Raw genomic sequence first — 15,642 nt, 5'->3', positions numbered from 1 at the left:
TTGTATATTCATGATAGAGATTATTGGTTTCCAGATGCAGTACTCCCCTGAGGATTTCTTGCATGGCTGATCATGTGGTGGTGAACTCCTGCAGTTTTTGTTTGTCTGGAAAGTATATTATTTCTTCCTCATATCTGAAGGATAGCCTTGCTGGATATAGTATTCTTGGCTGGCATTTTTTTTTTTCTTTTAGTATTTTGAATATATCATCCCATTCTCTTCTGACCTTTAGCGTTTCTGTTGAGAAGTCTGCTGTTAGTTTGATAGGGACTCCCTTTTAAGTGACTTCATATTCTCTCTTGCTGTTTTTAAGATCCTCTCTTTGTCTTTGAGCTTTGCCAGCTTGACTGTAATGTGTTTCAGAGAACCTTTTTGGATTGAATCTGTTTGGGGATCTTTGAGCCTCCTGAATCTGAAGGTCTATGTCTCTCCCTATACCTGGGAAGTTTTCCGCTATTATTATTTCATTGAATAGGTTTGCAATTTCTTTTCCTTTCTCCTCCCCTTCTGGAACACCCATGATTTAGATGTTTGTGTGCTTCAGGTTTTCTGCTAGCTTTCTTAGATCTTCATTTTTTTAAAATGCTTTATTTTCTTTTTTCTTTTTTTTCCACCTGGGCTGTTTCAAAAAGTCCATCTTCAGCTTGCTCTCACCTGCTGCTTTAGCTATCAGTTGTGTTTTTGATTTCACTGAATGAACTCCTCAGCCTCAGGAGTTCTACTACATTTTTTTAAGCCGTTAATCTCTTTGTACATTTCCTCCTTCAGATTCTGAGATACTTTTTCTCATTTTATTGTGTTGTCTAACTGAGTCTTCTTGTATATCATTGAGTTTCCTTAAGATAGTTACTCAGAATTCCTTTTCATTCATTTCAAGGGCTTTCTGCTCTATGGGGTCTGGTACTTGAGAATTATTATATTCCTTCAATGGTGTCATATTTTCTTGGATTTTTGTATTTCAAGCATCTCTATGTTGATGTCTAGTCATCAGGTAGAGCAGTTGTTTCTTCTATTACTCTGGAGTGGTCTTTGAAGAAGAGATGTGTTTTATATTGACTGTTGAGTGTGGTGTTTTAGTATTGGTTCCAGGTAGATGAAGTAGTGTAGTTATGGGTACTTTGGCTATATTCAGTGTTGGAATTCAGTGTGTGAGTGTCTCTGTGGCCTAGTCCCTGGGGCACTTAGTGATTTCTTGCTGAGGTTGGTGACACTGTTGATTAGTCCAGGATGTGGGCAAGCTCTCAAATTCTTGGGAGAAGCACCTAGATGCCCTGTCACTCTTTGGCTGGGGTGGGTGACCCTGGACAGGCCTGTTTATACCCCGATTAGCTCCCCATGATCCTGATGGGTGCACTGGGATATACTAGTGCTCCTCAGTTTGAATGGGTGGCCCTGGGTGGGTTTTCTCTTTCCTCTTTCTTACAGGCAGAGACTCCTCCTGGAAGCTTGATTGCCCTGGTTGGGGAATGGGTTGGTGGTGATTGGGGATTTTCTTCTTTACTGTTTGATTTTCCTGGGTTTCTGTACTCTTGGGGGGTTCCATGTGTATCTCTCCCTGGATAACAGCAGTCCCATGGGCTTTGCACATACATCCCACCCCCAGGTGTGCTACCACATATGGCTGCATAATTCCCCCTGTGGGTTGGGCCACTGGGTCATGGGTTTGTGCTTGTTCACCTCTTTCCCTAGGCTCCTTTGGTGAATCTCCTTCTGTCTATGCTAACAAGTATTCAGCAGGCTGCCTATAAGATGGCAGTGGCTGTCGTGGACCACTCACACAGCACCAGTATCTACTGCCATCAATTGGCCAGCAGGGTCACTTCCCAGGACCAGCAAGTTTGCCAGGTCTGCTGCTGTCATCAGTCAGGGCAAGGTTTCATCGTGGTTCTGATTTGCATCTTTTAATGTGCTTGTTGGCCATTTTTGTATCTTATTTGGAGAAACAGCTATCAAATTCTTTGCCCATTTTTAAATTAGTTTTTTAAAATTGAGTTATAAGAGTTTTTATACATTCTGGATGCAAGCCCCCTATCAGATATATGATTTGCAAATATTTCCTCCTATTCTGTGGTTGTTTTTTCATATTTAATTACATTTCAAAACACATATTCTGGAAATGGACTGTGGACTTTTTAAAAACCAGGAAATTGTTATGAAATAAATCAGAAACGTGCTAAGGTTTTTATAAGGCAAGTATTTAATGAGTGTGTAAAATAAATTACATGCATATATAAAGCTTATTGACCTAAAAGAGAAATCTAGATTAACTTAGAAGTGAGATATCTCAAGAGCTCTTAATTGGTAAAAGATTATTACAAAACTGAAATATGGAGGAGGACCTGTATTTTCTCTCTCCTGCTTTACCATGAAATAAAAGATTACATAGTTCAAGGCTCAGAAAATTAATCCAGGGGCCGGCCCGGTGGCGCACTGCTGCAGTGCGCCACTTGGGAGTGCGGTGGCGCTCCCGCCAAGGGTTCGGATCCCACATATAGACCGGTTCCCGCTCACTGGCTGAGTGAGGTGCGGGAGCAACACCGAGGGTTGCGATCCCGTTGCCAGTCCCGGTCCGGTGCGGGCGCGACACTGAGTGTTGCGATCCGTTGCCGGACACGAAAAAAGACAAAAAGGAAAAAAAAAAAAAAAAGAAAATTAATCCAGGAGTGCTAAGGGGTAAATTTAACAGCCTTTTCTCTAATTAAACAGTTAGAACTGTTTAATGTTTTCTGCCAGATCAGTAGATCATTCTTTTGTTGTTGTTTATTCACTTATACTTTGAGCAAACATTTTAAAGCCACTAGCATATCCAGGCATTATTTTTAAAGGTAGAAGACTCTGGAACACACCCAGAACTTCACATAATGAAGTATCACCAAGCCCTCAGGTGCAAGGGGACTGATACAAATAATCATGCAATTCCTTAATAAATACATGGAGCACCTGCCAAGTTCTGGGCATTCTGTTAGGCAATGGGAACATAGGAAAAAATAAAGCAGGTAAGTGCTAATCAAGATCTGTTCACATGTGTTTGGAAATACCTACAATGAAGCAACTCCAACTAAGAGTGGAGGTTGGGGGTCAGATAACCTCCAGCACTTATGAATTTGTGAAGCACTTTCATATTCATTCCACAAATATTTATTGAGCATATAATATATGCATGGCACAAGGTGCAAGAGATATACAACCAAGCAGCTCACAAGCTAGTGAATAAACACACAGACAAATGAATGCACACCTGAAGCTTCACAAAGCGGGGATCTTACCTGGATCACTGATGTGTGCCACGTGCCTAGATCAGAACGTGGTGCATGACTGGCACTTAGGAATATTTGCTGATTGAATGAAAGCAAGCACAGAAGAGGGGCACAGAAGCCAGCCAGGGCCAGGCCATTCTCTTATGGGAGCCTCCCGGCAAGGCAGCATGAAATGTGTGTTGTTATTATCCCCATAAGGAATGGAGGCTCAGGAAGTGTCAGAGACACGCTAAGGTGTCTTGGGTTGTAAGTGCTAGAATCTGGCCTGTACACCAAAGCTCAGGTTCTTGCCTCTAGATACAGGCACAGTATCCAAACTTGTATGATAATAGCAAATGTAAAGAGGCCACCAAGAACCCCTTGCTTAACTTTCTTCCTCCCCAAATACGAAATCCAGTTTGGGAACATGAGATGAAATTCAGGAAGTTCCTAAATGAAACAGAAATGTGAGCATTTGAACACATTTCAGAGCTGGCCTGGAAGCTTGTCCAGAGCTGCGATCCTCAGCTACCCCGCTTAACCCAAAGCAGACCCAACAGGCTGAGGGAGTTAAATACAGTTGACCCCTGGACAATGCCACGGTTAGGGGTGCCAATCCCTGTGCAATTGAAAAATCCACGTGTAACTTTTGACTAAGCAAAAATTTACCTATTTAACTGCCAGTTTAAGCATTCTGTGAACTTTCTCCTGGGTTGCTGACACATCGCACTGCATCCAAGCCCCATGAGAGGTTCTCCAAGTAGTTACTTAAGTAGTAACTACTAATAGCCTACCAATATTACCTAACAGGAGGCTACTTAACTGTTTCATTAGACATGTCATGCATGCATGACATGCCTAACCAAAAATGTTCTAATATATTTATTGGAAAAATCCACATATAAGTGGACTCACACATTTCAAACCCTCGTTGTTCAAGGGTTTGCTGTAATTTGAATATTTAATTTTTTCACTGGGGGAGGAAAATGAATAAAACGTAATTGCTAAAATCAAGCTAGTAAGTCTAGCTGGGGAGGTGAGGAAAGTAATTATAATATCTATTTGAATATGTTAAATAAAATAAGAGACATCTGGAGGTGGATCGTGGTAATGGTTGTAAAGCAATGTGAATATACTTAATGTCATTGAACTGTCCACTTAAAAATGTTTAAGATGGGGGCCGGCCCGGTGGCGCACTGCTACAGTGCGCCACTTGGGAAGCGCGGCAGCGCTCCCACCGAGGGTTCGGATCCCACATACAGACCGGCCACTCACTGGCTGAGAGAGGAGCGGGGGCAACACCGAGGGTTGCGATCCCGTTGCCGGTCCCGGTCCGGTACGGGCGCGACACTGAGGGTTGCGATCCGTTGCCGGTCACGAAAAAAAAAAAAAAGACAAAAAAAAAAAATGTTTAAGATGTTAAAAAAGAAACAAATAAATAGCATGGGAGACATAAACTCTGGTTGTGGGTATAAAAAAGTTTCTTGGAGGAGAGAATATTTGACTTGGAATTTAGAGAACAGAAGGAACAGGACTTTCTTTCTTTGTTTTTGGCAGCTGGTAGGTACAGGGATCAAACCCCGGACCTTGGTGTTATCAGCACTGCACTGTAGCCAACTGAGCTAACCAGGCAGCCCATGAATGGGGACTTTGATAGGCAAAAATAGGGCAGCAAGTCAGCTGGAGGCCCAGCGTGAGCAAACACCAGGGGCAGGCAAGATGAGGGCACAGGATGTACTGTTGCTTATTTCAGGTTGGGGCACAGACCACGTGGCAGCTGGCTAGTGGGGGAGGGACTGTGGATAGGCCCCTCCCAGCGGGTTCAGACAGGATTCCAGGAAGCCAAGAGTGAGTTCACCCTGAGTGACATGCATTTTTTTGTTTTGTTTGTTAAACATCATGGAGACAAGGCAAAGAGCTAGGAAGGTATTATAAAGTGCCTATACACAGCCGGAGTGCCTGAGTAAGGGGACCGGCCATCGGGAATAAGAGGGTACGGACAACACTGGAGACACAGTCTTGGTGACACATGGAGTATCAGTATATCTGTGTGCTGGGGAGAGTGTAGGACTGGCATTATTTTTTTTAAGGACTTGGAAGTTCATTCTCATTCCCAGAGAAAAATACTTTAAGTGATCAAAAGCTTACTCTGCTCAACACCTGCCAAGAGGACTTCCTGGGCAGGGACACCTGGAGGGTGTGTGATCTTCAATATGCTCCTTCTAGGGTGGGTCCAATGGCTTTATTCCACAAACCACTGAGTGACAGGGCAGTGTGGGGAGTTGTTCCGGAACATGACGTGGTGAGGAGGGACTCTCATTCAAGGCAGTTCCAGAAACCATCTATTCAGCCTTTAGGATTAAGCACCACTTGCATTACATCTGCTTCTAGCCTTGCTGTCGTGTATTGCTTGTCAAAGTATGACAGGAACTCCTGGAAACACTATTTTCAGTCCTGTCCAATGCAGAAATAATGAGAAAACCATAGTACATCTTTCCCTTTCTGTAGCAACTGCTTGAAAAAACACCATATTTTTATAAGATGAAAGCCACTTTGAGCAGCATGAGAAAAATACCTCAAGCATAATTTGCCCCTTTTTGACTCTCCTGATAAATTTGAGCCTCTTAAGAATTTTCTCAGTTCTTCCTGTAGAATTATTGATGACTCTTACTCAACAACCAACACTCCCCTTTTTGAATCGATGAAAACCCCAAGATTTTTAGATTTTGTGTCTTGAACATTTTTATTGCCACATCACCTTCTAAATGAAATGAGTTCTGGGGTGAATGGTTTGCTATATGTGTGTGGGGGGGTATATGGTAACGCCTGAAAAAGTTAGGAATGAGTGCCAAAATCAGAGAGGTTGAAGCTGGAATGCTCCTCCAAAAAGCAGAGATGTGTGTATTGAAAGTAAGAATTCTGGGCCGGCCTGGTGGTGCACTGGAGAGTGCGCCCCTTGGGAGCGCAGCGGCGCTCCCGCCGAGGGTTCAGGTCCCATGTGGAGACCGGTTCCCGCTCACTGGCTGAGCGCAGTGCGGGTGCAACACCGAGGGTTGCGATCCTGTTGCCGGTCAGTAAAAAAGACAAAAAGGAAAAAAAAAAAAAAAGAAAGTAAGAATTCTCTTAAAACAGACTTAAAGAACAACCTTGACACCCACCTGCCTCACCTGGATCTCTCCATGCCTCGACTTCCATAAGACTGAAAATATCTCTGTCTAATCTGATCAAGAGCCAGAGAGTAGGTTTGCAACAACTTAGTTACAAGCCAAGACCCATTAAAACAAATAAAGAAATCCTCAGAAGCCAAAAACTAATACTCTAAAAGGCTGGTTTTTGTGTCTTTACAGAATTCTCCCAAACTCTTTTGCCCTAAGAACAGAAGCTTTGACATAGACGCCATCTACAGTGTGATTGATGATGCCAAGCAGTACGTGTACATTGCGGTCATGGATTACCTGCCCATCTCCAGCACCAGCACCAAAAGGTCAGTGAGTGCCCAGCCTCTTGTTAGAATCTGGTCTCCAGGGCCAGGCATTTAGCAGGACCCGGGAGAACCAGCCTGGGCATGGGAGGCTGTCAGGTTGCATTGGGAAGGGCGTGACATTGAAATCCTCCCGGTGTGCATTTACAACTTACCCATGATGCATCTCTTCCCTAAGTGGGTCCATTTGAAAGGCTCAGGGTCTCACCCGACAGAAGCACCTCAGTTTACATTATAGGCATGACAGCAGCTTTAAAAAGAAGGCTGGGTTGTTCTCAACTTGAAAATTATTTTAAAAAAAATGTGTTATTTGAAAAATATATAATTTAAAAATTATTAATGGAAATGTACCTGAAGGGCTTGCTGAAACCAAGTAAGTCTTGCAAGATTTTCCTAAAACGGGGCATCGGCAGTCTTCATTAAATGCTAAATTCTCATACTATCTACTCAATATAAAGGAGAAGGAAACTTAAAATATATATGTCCTCAGTCAATCCATCCGTCTGTGTGAGAAAGATCTTATAAATGGAGTTCTTTTTCAATAATTCATCATCGTTTAAGCATGCAAATACTTGGAATAAATTTAGGGGTGGAATTTATGAAAAACTCTTGGGGAAATCATTGTATGCATAAATGCATGCCGATGCCCAGGTATTCCCACTTTTGCTTTCTTGTTGGAAATATGGAGATTTTGGTGCTTGTCAATGTTTTGAATAATTAGTTTAACCCAAGAAATGTTTTTAAAGTGCACATTTCTGGGAGTGCAACCAGAGATCTCTTTAATTTGGAAAATTACAATTTCAAAATAATCATTTACTGAGGTTAAATGATTAAATGTGCCCTATATTGCTTGAACATTTTTTATGTTGCCAACCCCCCAAATGCATATTATGCAACTTCTATTAGCAAATGACTACAAGATTGCAAAAAGAGTGTTTCTCCCAGAAAGTGATTACCTGCGATGACAGTGGAAAAGCATTTTAATCTTCAAGATGAATATTATTAAAACACTTTTACTTTAAAATATTGTGCATCTTTGAACATTCGTGGATTTTTTCCTACACACTTTCACATCTTTTCTATCCCTCCTTTTTATGTTTCTCTCATTTATTTTTTTATTCAGTTTTAAATCTAGTTTTAGACTTCATCTTCACTTTGGGAAGATTTTGAAACATAACAGGTCAAAGACCATGGAGTTATGTGTTAGGATGGGTTGATGATTTCTCAGGACTGAGAAAACCTTTGTTCCATGAAGTCCCATGAACAAAATTGAAATCCTTCATAGTCAAGAAGAAAAGAATTAGCATGGATGATTTAAAATATCTTAGAAATCTAAAAGTTAGAGAAAACTAAAAAAACTGTTTAAGAACTGGAGACCCACCTGAAATTTTGCATTTTGATGTTAATCTACCATTTCAGCTGTTATCCAAAGAGCACATTTTTATTTTATTTTTAAAATTTCAAACCTAGAAATGCCTTTAGCTTTCTAAATGAAAGATCATCAAAGAGGCATAAGAAGTAGTTCAGACATCCAGATTAAAATTAAAATTTTCTCAATCATATGATTTTTAAAAAGTCAGACTGGTTACTCGTCTTTACATAGTCCTGGGAAAGTCTTTCAGGAGTGAATTCAGCTTTAATAAAGAAGTAAACACTATCAAATTTCAGTGCATCAATGGAATTAATTAATGTCTTACAGACTTAACTTTAAGCCTACACACTGCCAAACATCCAAATGAAAGAAAATCATGCTCCCAAATTAAAAATGATTGACATCATGTATAAAACATATAGCATCATTTTGCAGTCCTGATAGAAGTAACTTCTACTTTTCAAGGTTGTAAGGAGTGAATGGAACAATGATGGGTGTCTAAATAAATCCTACAGTAAAAAATCAGAAGCCTTTAGGCTGAGCCTCAGCAATAAAAAAATAAGAAAAATAAAAAACAGAAAAAAAAATTTTTTTAAAAATCAGAAGCTCTTTTTCACTCCTTCCTGATTTAGCAAACAAGCTCTCTTCAAGCAATTCTCTTAATTATTTAGGTCTCAGTTCAGGGTTGCTCATTATTTATTTTTTCAGTCACATGAAATATATCTTTCAGAAGAAAATCAGCAAATATATAAAGGACTAATAAAAATGCAACCTGATTAATCTTGGAGGTATTGATATTTTTCATGTATGTGTTCATTCAACAGATATTTACTGAACATTGTGTACTAGTGATTAAGACAAGATCAGTGTGTGGACCCAGGAGCTCCACCTAGTAGAGGCGAATGGACACAGAATAGACAATTAGAGCACAGAGGTGTGGCCGGAACAGTAGACGTATGTGTTGATTATTATAGATTCTCAGTGGAAGGGCGGCTACAGCACAGCTGCAGGGGTAGCGGTAGCCTAGTAGAGGCGATGCTACCTGGACTACATTTCAAAATATTCAGGAGTAGGTCAGAAATGGGTGAGAAAGGGAATTTTCCAGGCAGAGGAAACAGCATGAGCAAAGTTTCAGATGGAGAACAAAGGCCTGGCAGGTTCAGTGCTGCACCATGAAGCTCTGGGAATGTGGTGAGAGACCAAACCGGAGTGGGAGCCAGGCCCAGGAGTGCAGGTCTGACTGCTGGGGAGTCCTGCGACTCTAGGAGCCTCCACTGTGTTTCGGTCCAAGGAGCATCGCGACTAGATCTGCTTTTAGACGGACCCCCTTGGTGGTCGTGGAGGATGTACTTGATGGAGAGGCGGAGCAACCAATTTGGGGCAGGCACAGGCTGAAATGACTTTTCCCAGTAGTCCTCAGCAGTGTGCGTGTAGAAATAGACAAAGAATCCCAGCACTGGTTCAGGATTGAGATTTTGCCAAGGGCGAGAGGAAGGTACAGGGGCAACTGTCCTTCCAGGGTCAGGACTGGGATTAGGCTGTGCGGGCAAAGAACACCAGAGGGGCTGATGGAGCAGGCACACTGGAGGGTCGTGCACCTGTGGCCTGCAAGGGATGAAAGGCAGGTTTCATGCGATAAAGAGAGTGAGTGGGAACCTGAAAGGCAGGAGGCCAGGGTCAGATACAGAGAGGAAGCTGTTGCAGGTGCAATCGTTACAACACTGATGGGCTCAGGTTTGGATGAGTGACATGCCATTCATCCAAACAGTGACTTGGCCTGGAATTAGAGCAAGGTTTGAATGAGTAAACAGAAGGTCTGCAAACGGCAGGGCTGAGGGGGAGTAGAGAGAGAGAGATTTAAGGCTTGGTCCTTAAGATGGGAAAGTTTTTCATTTTGTTTTATTTTGTTTTGACATAAGAATTAAGTGACAGTTCTGGAGGGGCACTACGTGCTTGGGGCATGTAGAGTGGGAGGCTGCCCGCACATCCTTAACCAAGCGGCCGGGTGGTGGTAGAAAATACATGGCGGGACTTTAGGAGAAGCTGTGACCTTAGGGGAGAATCAGAGAGTTAAGGATTCAGGGAACAGGCTGAGCCTACCGGGGGAGACTGTTGGCCTGATGGAGGATTCCAACTGCCCAGGAAAAGGCGGCAGGCTAGGGAGGTGTTGGAAGCTTGGGGAGGTGAGAAGACACAGAGGACGGTCTGGAAACACGAGTGTGGGAAAGCTCAGATAACCAGAGCAGAAGCCCATTTTGGGGTCAGTTACCAAAGAAGAGAGGCTTGAGTAACAGTTGGGGACAGGAGGCATGCTCCAGGCTCCTGACTGCAATTCTGTTGGAAATCTGATTCATAGTGCACAGATGGGCTGAGGCCAGGTAGACTTGGAGGTACAGCAAAGGTGGACCACACTGTGACCCTGGTGGCAGGAGACCTCCTTTCAGGCAGGGCAGGTCCCACTAAAGCATCTCTCTTGGTGCCTAACCCAAGAGGCTGGCATTTTTTTTCAACCTATCCTATGAGGTTATTTGTATACTACGGAATCAAGTAATGATCAGATTGCTGCGAGTGTTCTCTGTCGTCTAGTAAACTTCTTTCCCCAAACTAACTTACTTTTATCTATATGGATATTATTCCTGCAGGACTTACTGGCCAGACTTGGATGGGAAAATCAGGGAAGCATTAGTTTTGCGAAGCGTTAAAGTACGACTCCTCATAAGCTTCTGGAAGGAAACCGATCCCCTCACGTTTAACTTCATTTCATCTCTTAAAGCTATTTGCACCGAAATAGCCAACTGCAGTTTGAAAGTTGTAAGTATTATATTGACTGTGTTATTAAATAAAAAAACCTTTATTCCCTTTTCGCATCCATGAAAGCTGTAAACATACAATACACATTCACATAAACATCCAGTAAGAACCAGAGTAACAATCTTTGATGGAGAAAAATACTTCAGAAGGTAGGGAAAGTCATTTTTCAAAGCAATCACACACGGAAAAGGAGCACACAATCCAAGTGTCCCAGTGTCCTCTCGGTCTCGCCTCTTTGCACGCTTCTGTTGTGTCTCTCCATTCTGTCTGAACAGCCTCATTCACCTGCTGCTCTTCTTTGTGAGACTGTGGCCAACAGCACATTGGAACATGCACCAGCACAGACCCTCACCCCGGCCCGAAAGTCCCCCTAGCCCAGGGTCCTGGGCCCGTTCCAGGTCCCTTGGGCCACATATTAATCCATCTCTTAATACCTTGAGGGAGACAGGATTGGGAATTGGTAACACTCTAAATGTGTACCTCTAGCTCATCTCTGACCTTGCTCTGCTCCTGACATGTATTACCCTCCTCGCCCCCTCCAGTCACGCCCTCTGCCTAGAACATTCTTCTTGTCCATGCTTCACCTGGCTACTGACCACTAATCTTTGGCAGGCTCTCTTCTAGGTGAGGGGCTGTGCTCCTTGCAGCATTTAGGGACCCCAGGTGACAAGAGCTCTGCCATCAACTTTGACTTGTGGCTTCCAGCATTGCCCTGACCTTCAGTATCTCAAGGCCAAATGGGAAAAGAGGGAGATTGCAGATTGCACTGCGTGGGAGGTGTTTGTGGGTTAGGCCTGGAGGTGGCGGACAGCCCTTTAGCCTCCACTGTGCTGCGTAGACATCACTACACAGCCACACATAATGGCAAGGGAGCTTGTGAGTGTGTTCAGAAGGGCCACTGTGTTCCCAAGGGGACAAGGGATCCAGTTCGTGAATCTTTGCAGCCTGAAGTGCTGGGCATTCGCTATCCATTTTACTCTCTTCGCGCATAGAGAATCCTCATCTTCACCCCACCCCACCCAATAAAAGAGAAAATGCAGATTGTCACCCCATCACGGCACAGCTTAAAGTTCAGGCTCTCCCAGTGAGGTGCGGTTCTCACCGGCAAGTCTGGAACTGGCACCTCCTAGTTGGTGATGTAAAAACTGAACAAAAATAACAGTAACTTACCAAAACCCACAACCAGGTTACGATCACCTCCCTCTCACACAACAGGGGCAGGGTAAAACCGGGAGGCCCACAGCAATGACAAAATCTCTCTGAGTAGCAATCATGACGTCCTCATACCCCTGCTGGTTCAAATCAGGGACCCAAGGGTGTTTTAAGGCATGAACAGTTAAAGGAGTTTTTGGTCCTAGTTCATGATTTCTTTGGCAATGCAGTTTTCTCATACATTTAGTAGGCTTCTGGCCCACTTGCTTCTAGTCATTTCCATGCCCCAGTAGTCACATCCGAAGTTTCTGGTTGCACATAATTCCCAAACTTGATTAATCACGATTCCTTGCCTATATATACATCTCTCTCTCTCTCTCTCATGGTAACCTCACTCAGACCATCAGACCAGGGTGGTAAGATGACACCAATTATTTGCTCTTTGCTACAGGACTGAGTCATAACTGGCTTTGGTCACTTGAAGGATTTTTCAAACTTATTTTCTACTGTTGGGCTCTAGGGACAGTCAGCTTTTCCAGCCCTTTGAAATACCACATTTCTGGTCCATCTCTTCTCTCTCACTTCTGCTGGCAACCCAGCCGGTCAGTCCTTTCCTGAGCTTCCTTCTCTCTCCTCTAATAACTTTCTAAAAGCACAAATCACAGCCAACACGCACTGCACACAAATTGTTTTCCAATCCATATAGGCAAAGCTCTATAAGCCAAAGATTAAGTGGTACTTGGTTTTCCTTCTAAGTAAATGCAGATATGGTTTTACCAAATAGTTTTCCGCTCTACAACAAACACAGTAACTTTCAAAAGGAGAGAACAGAACTGAGGTTACTGGATGTGGGAAAGGGGTGGGGCGAAGAGAGGAATCCGTAAAGGGCCACGAAAAATGATTACACTGTAGTATGTTAAATATACTAATTACCCTGACTTAAGCATCACATATTGCACACAGATAATAATATTCGACTCTGTACCCCACAGATATGTACAATTAACTATGTTACAATTTAAAGAACAAACGAAACTACCCTCCTCCAAATAAAAAAAAAAGTCACAAAGACATTTTTAACAAATAATTTATTTTTCCCTCTGCTTAGCCGTGGTCTGCATCTTTCCATCCTACAACACCAATTTACTCACTGCCTGCTGCCCACTGGGTAACCCAACGCCACACCATTTATTGAGGTTTTGTTATTGCAGCACCCACCTCACATTGCCCGGACATTGGAAGGACTTAACACGTTTTCAACAAGTGAAGGAATTTGTTGTAGTCATGAGTGTGTGTGATTAGCCAGGCACCAACTTAAATGTTTCCTATATGTATATAATTCAATATTCACAACTACGCTGTGAAGCAGCTGCTTTTGCTATCTTACAGACATGGGAACAGAAGCTTAAGAGAGATTAAATAACCTCCCTCAAGGACACTAGCTAGCAGTGGAGCAAGACTCAAATACAAATCTTTCTAATCCCAAAACCTCATACTCTATGGCCTCTGCAAGCGGAACAGATCGTTGAAGTTACAAAGTTATTTGTAACTTTCCTTTCTGTATTCAAAAACATCATATACTGTATCTGCTCAAAGATGTGAGAAGCTACACATCTGAATTATATCTCTGAGGATCAACAAAAATGTCAAAAAAGATGTTTTTAACCCATTCATGCCATTAAAATATTTTAAAATTCATTTTCACGAAATCATTAACAATGAAAATACGTAAAACTTTAGAATCCGCTATAAATTTCCAAAAAAAATAATGCTTCTCACTTGTATTTTCATCTTTATCTCTAACATTCTGGTAACATTGATGAAAACTAGAATTCTTATCCCTTTTAAACTAGTTTTTGTAAAGTGAGGCGACCATGCACTTATCTGTGAGTTCACAAATCCATAGAAGTATTGGAAATAAAAACATGACGATATCACTACCACAGATCTGTTTTCTAGGCCAGATTTGCAAATAAATGAAATAACCAGCCATTGGATCTGGGTGCCAACTTGGGGCTGGGAGTCAGATATGGGGGATCAGAGGAGAAGCTGGTATAGTCCCAGGAAGTCAGACAGAGACACAGGAGAAGAGTCTGATTATGTCCAGCATCTTTCCAGAGACAGGACTATGGCTGGGATTGCTTCAACTCGGGGACAGCATTTTCCAGATGATTGAAGTGGCACACAGAGCTCTAGGGAAAATCAAGCGTTTAGTTCACCAGGGTATTCCCAGAGCCTAGCATGATGCTTGGCACAAAGCGTTCAAAGCATAGGTGTTGAATGAATGAGTGAATGGTGAATGAATGAAATCAAAGAAGGGAGCTGAACAAAGTAGAGGGGGCAGAAAGGTTCTTCTGTAAGCAGAGCCCAGAAGGATGCCTGAGTCCGAGGCGTGCTTAGCCATTTTCTGCAGGCGTGGGCTGGAGATGGGTGGCCTCGGGAGCGCAGCGTGCTCGCATTCAGAGGAGCCCCAGCCTGGGCCTTACAAGGTCTGGCAGGAGCCGAGAGGAGATTGTCTGGGGCCTTGGCACACAGTAGGTGCATTTGCTTTTATCTCCTCTCCCAACTTTTCCTCAGGCCAATTCAGGGCTCCTGCTCCCCCTCCTCCCCCCCCAGCCCCAGCTTCCTGACCCCACAGCACACCTGCCACTGAGGCAATGCAGTGGAAAGTTCTGGGGTATGAACTGTTAAGTGCTTTTACTTAAGACTTGTAAGAAATGAGCAAAAATTGGAATTGTGTTTTAACCTCTACAGTACTTCACCAGCTTCACCTTTTTGAACACAGATGGTCACATTTCTTGAATGAACCAAGCATTAATAGCTCCCCGCTGGCTACTTTATATAAAACAGAGGCCGAGCATTTCTAAGCCTAGGTGGGGAAGAAGCTTATGGCCCCAACATCTAGAACACAGACGGGTGAGAGCACTTCCAAGAAAAGTGGCCATTGGAATTTTGCATATAGCAAGTCTTCTGGAGCCTCGGAGCACTGAGAGAGCAGATGGCCTGGGAACAAGGCCAGGAAACTGTCACCTCTCCCCCAGGTGACGGAGGTGCAAAGGATTACTCAAAGCCCATTTCTCCAGAGCAGTGAGCGGCCCAAAGCGGTTACCCCCAGGAATAATTCTTTCAAGAGAAGAAAGATCCCAGGCATAGCCTCGAATCAGGTTTTCTCTCCCTTTTTATTGTCCAGGCAAGAAAGTTACAGAAAAGGAACACAGGTGGTTACAAAAAGAACAATGAGATAATTGTCACACTTTCCCATCATAAGGTTTAGCTGCACCAAGGACCTCTGCCCCTAGAGCCAGCAATTTTGCTGTGTTATAATTTTTTATCTACAACAGAGACTTTAGCCCTGGGAAAGTTTTCTGTCTTTCCCAGGCTTAGCATTTCCATGTGCAATACTAGAAAGTTAGACGTTTGCTTTATTAATGTTGGTATCCTCCACAGGAAACTGCCCTCAGAGGAGCAGGCACCCCCACCCCAGCCTCATGTGGGTTTGTGGCCAAGAGAGACTCATGGCAAGAGAGGGCGACTCACAAGATTACCCCAGCTGGGAGATTGCAGATTGCACTGCGTGGGAGGGGTTTGTG

At 43.2% G+C, this 15,642-nt stretch overlaps 1 protein-coding gene across 3 annotated transcripts in view; it reads left to right on the top strand.

The window, feature by feature from the left end:
* PLD5 (phospholipase D family, member 5) overlaps nucleotides 1–15,642 on the top strand; it is a 206,103-nt gene that overhangs the window by 180,557 nt on the left and 9,904 nt on the right. For all 3 annotated transcript variants that reach the window (XM_008578293.1, XM_008578291.1, XM_008578292.1), the window contains 2 exons: nucleotides 6,584–6,720; nucleotides 10,732–10,900. In XM_008578293.1, coding sequence (XP_008576515.1) covers nucleotides 6,584–6,720; nucleotides 10,732–10,900 — 306 coding nt within the window. The remainder of the gene's footprint in view (nucleotides 1–6,583; nucleotides 6,721–10,731; nucleotides 10,901–15,642) is intronic.

The sequence above is a fragment of the Galeopterus variegatus genome, unplaced genomic scaffold, assembly GCF_000696425.1.
Source record: "Galeopterus variegatus unplaced genomic scaffold, G_variegatus-3.0.2 Scaffold1657, whole genome shotgun sequence".
NCBI lineage: Eukaryota > Metazoa > Chordata > Mammalia > Dermoptera > Cynocephalidae > Galeopterus > Galeopterus variegatus.
The sequence above is the reverse complement of the archived record's forward strand: the minus strand, read 5'-3'. Positions and strand labels throughout refer to the sequence as shown.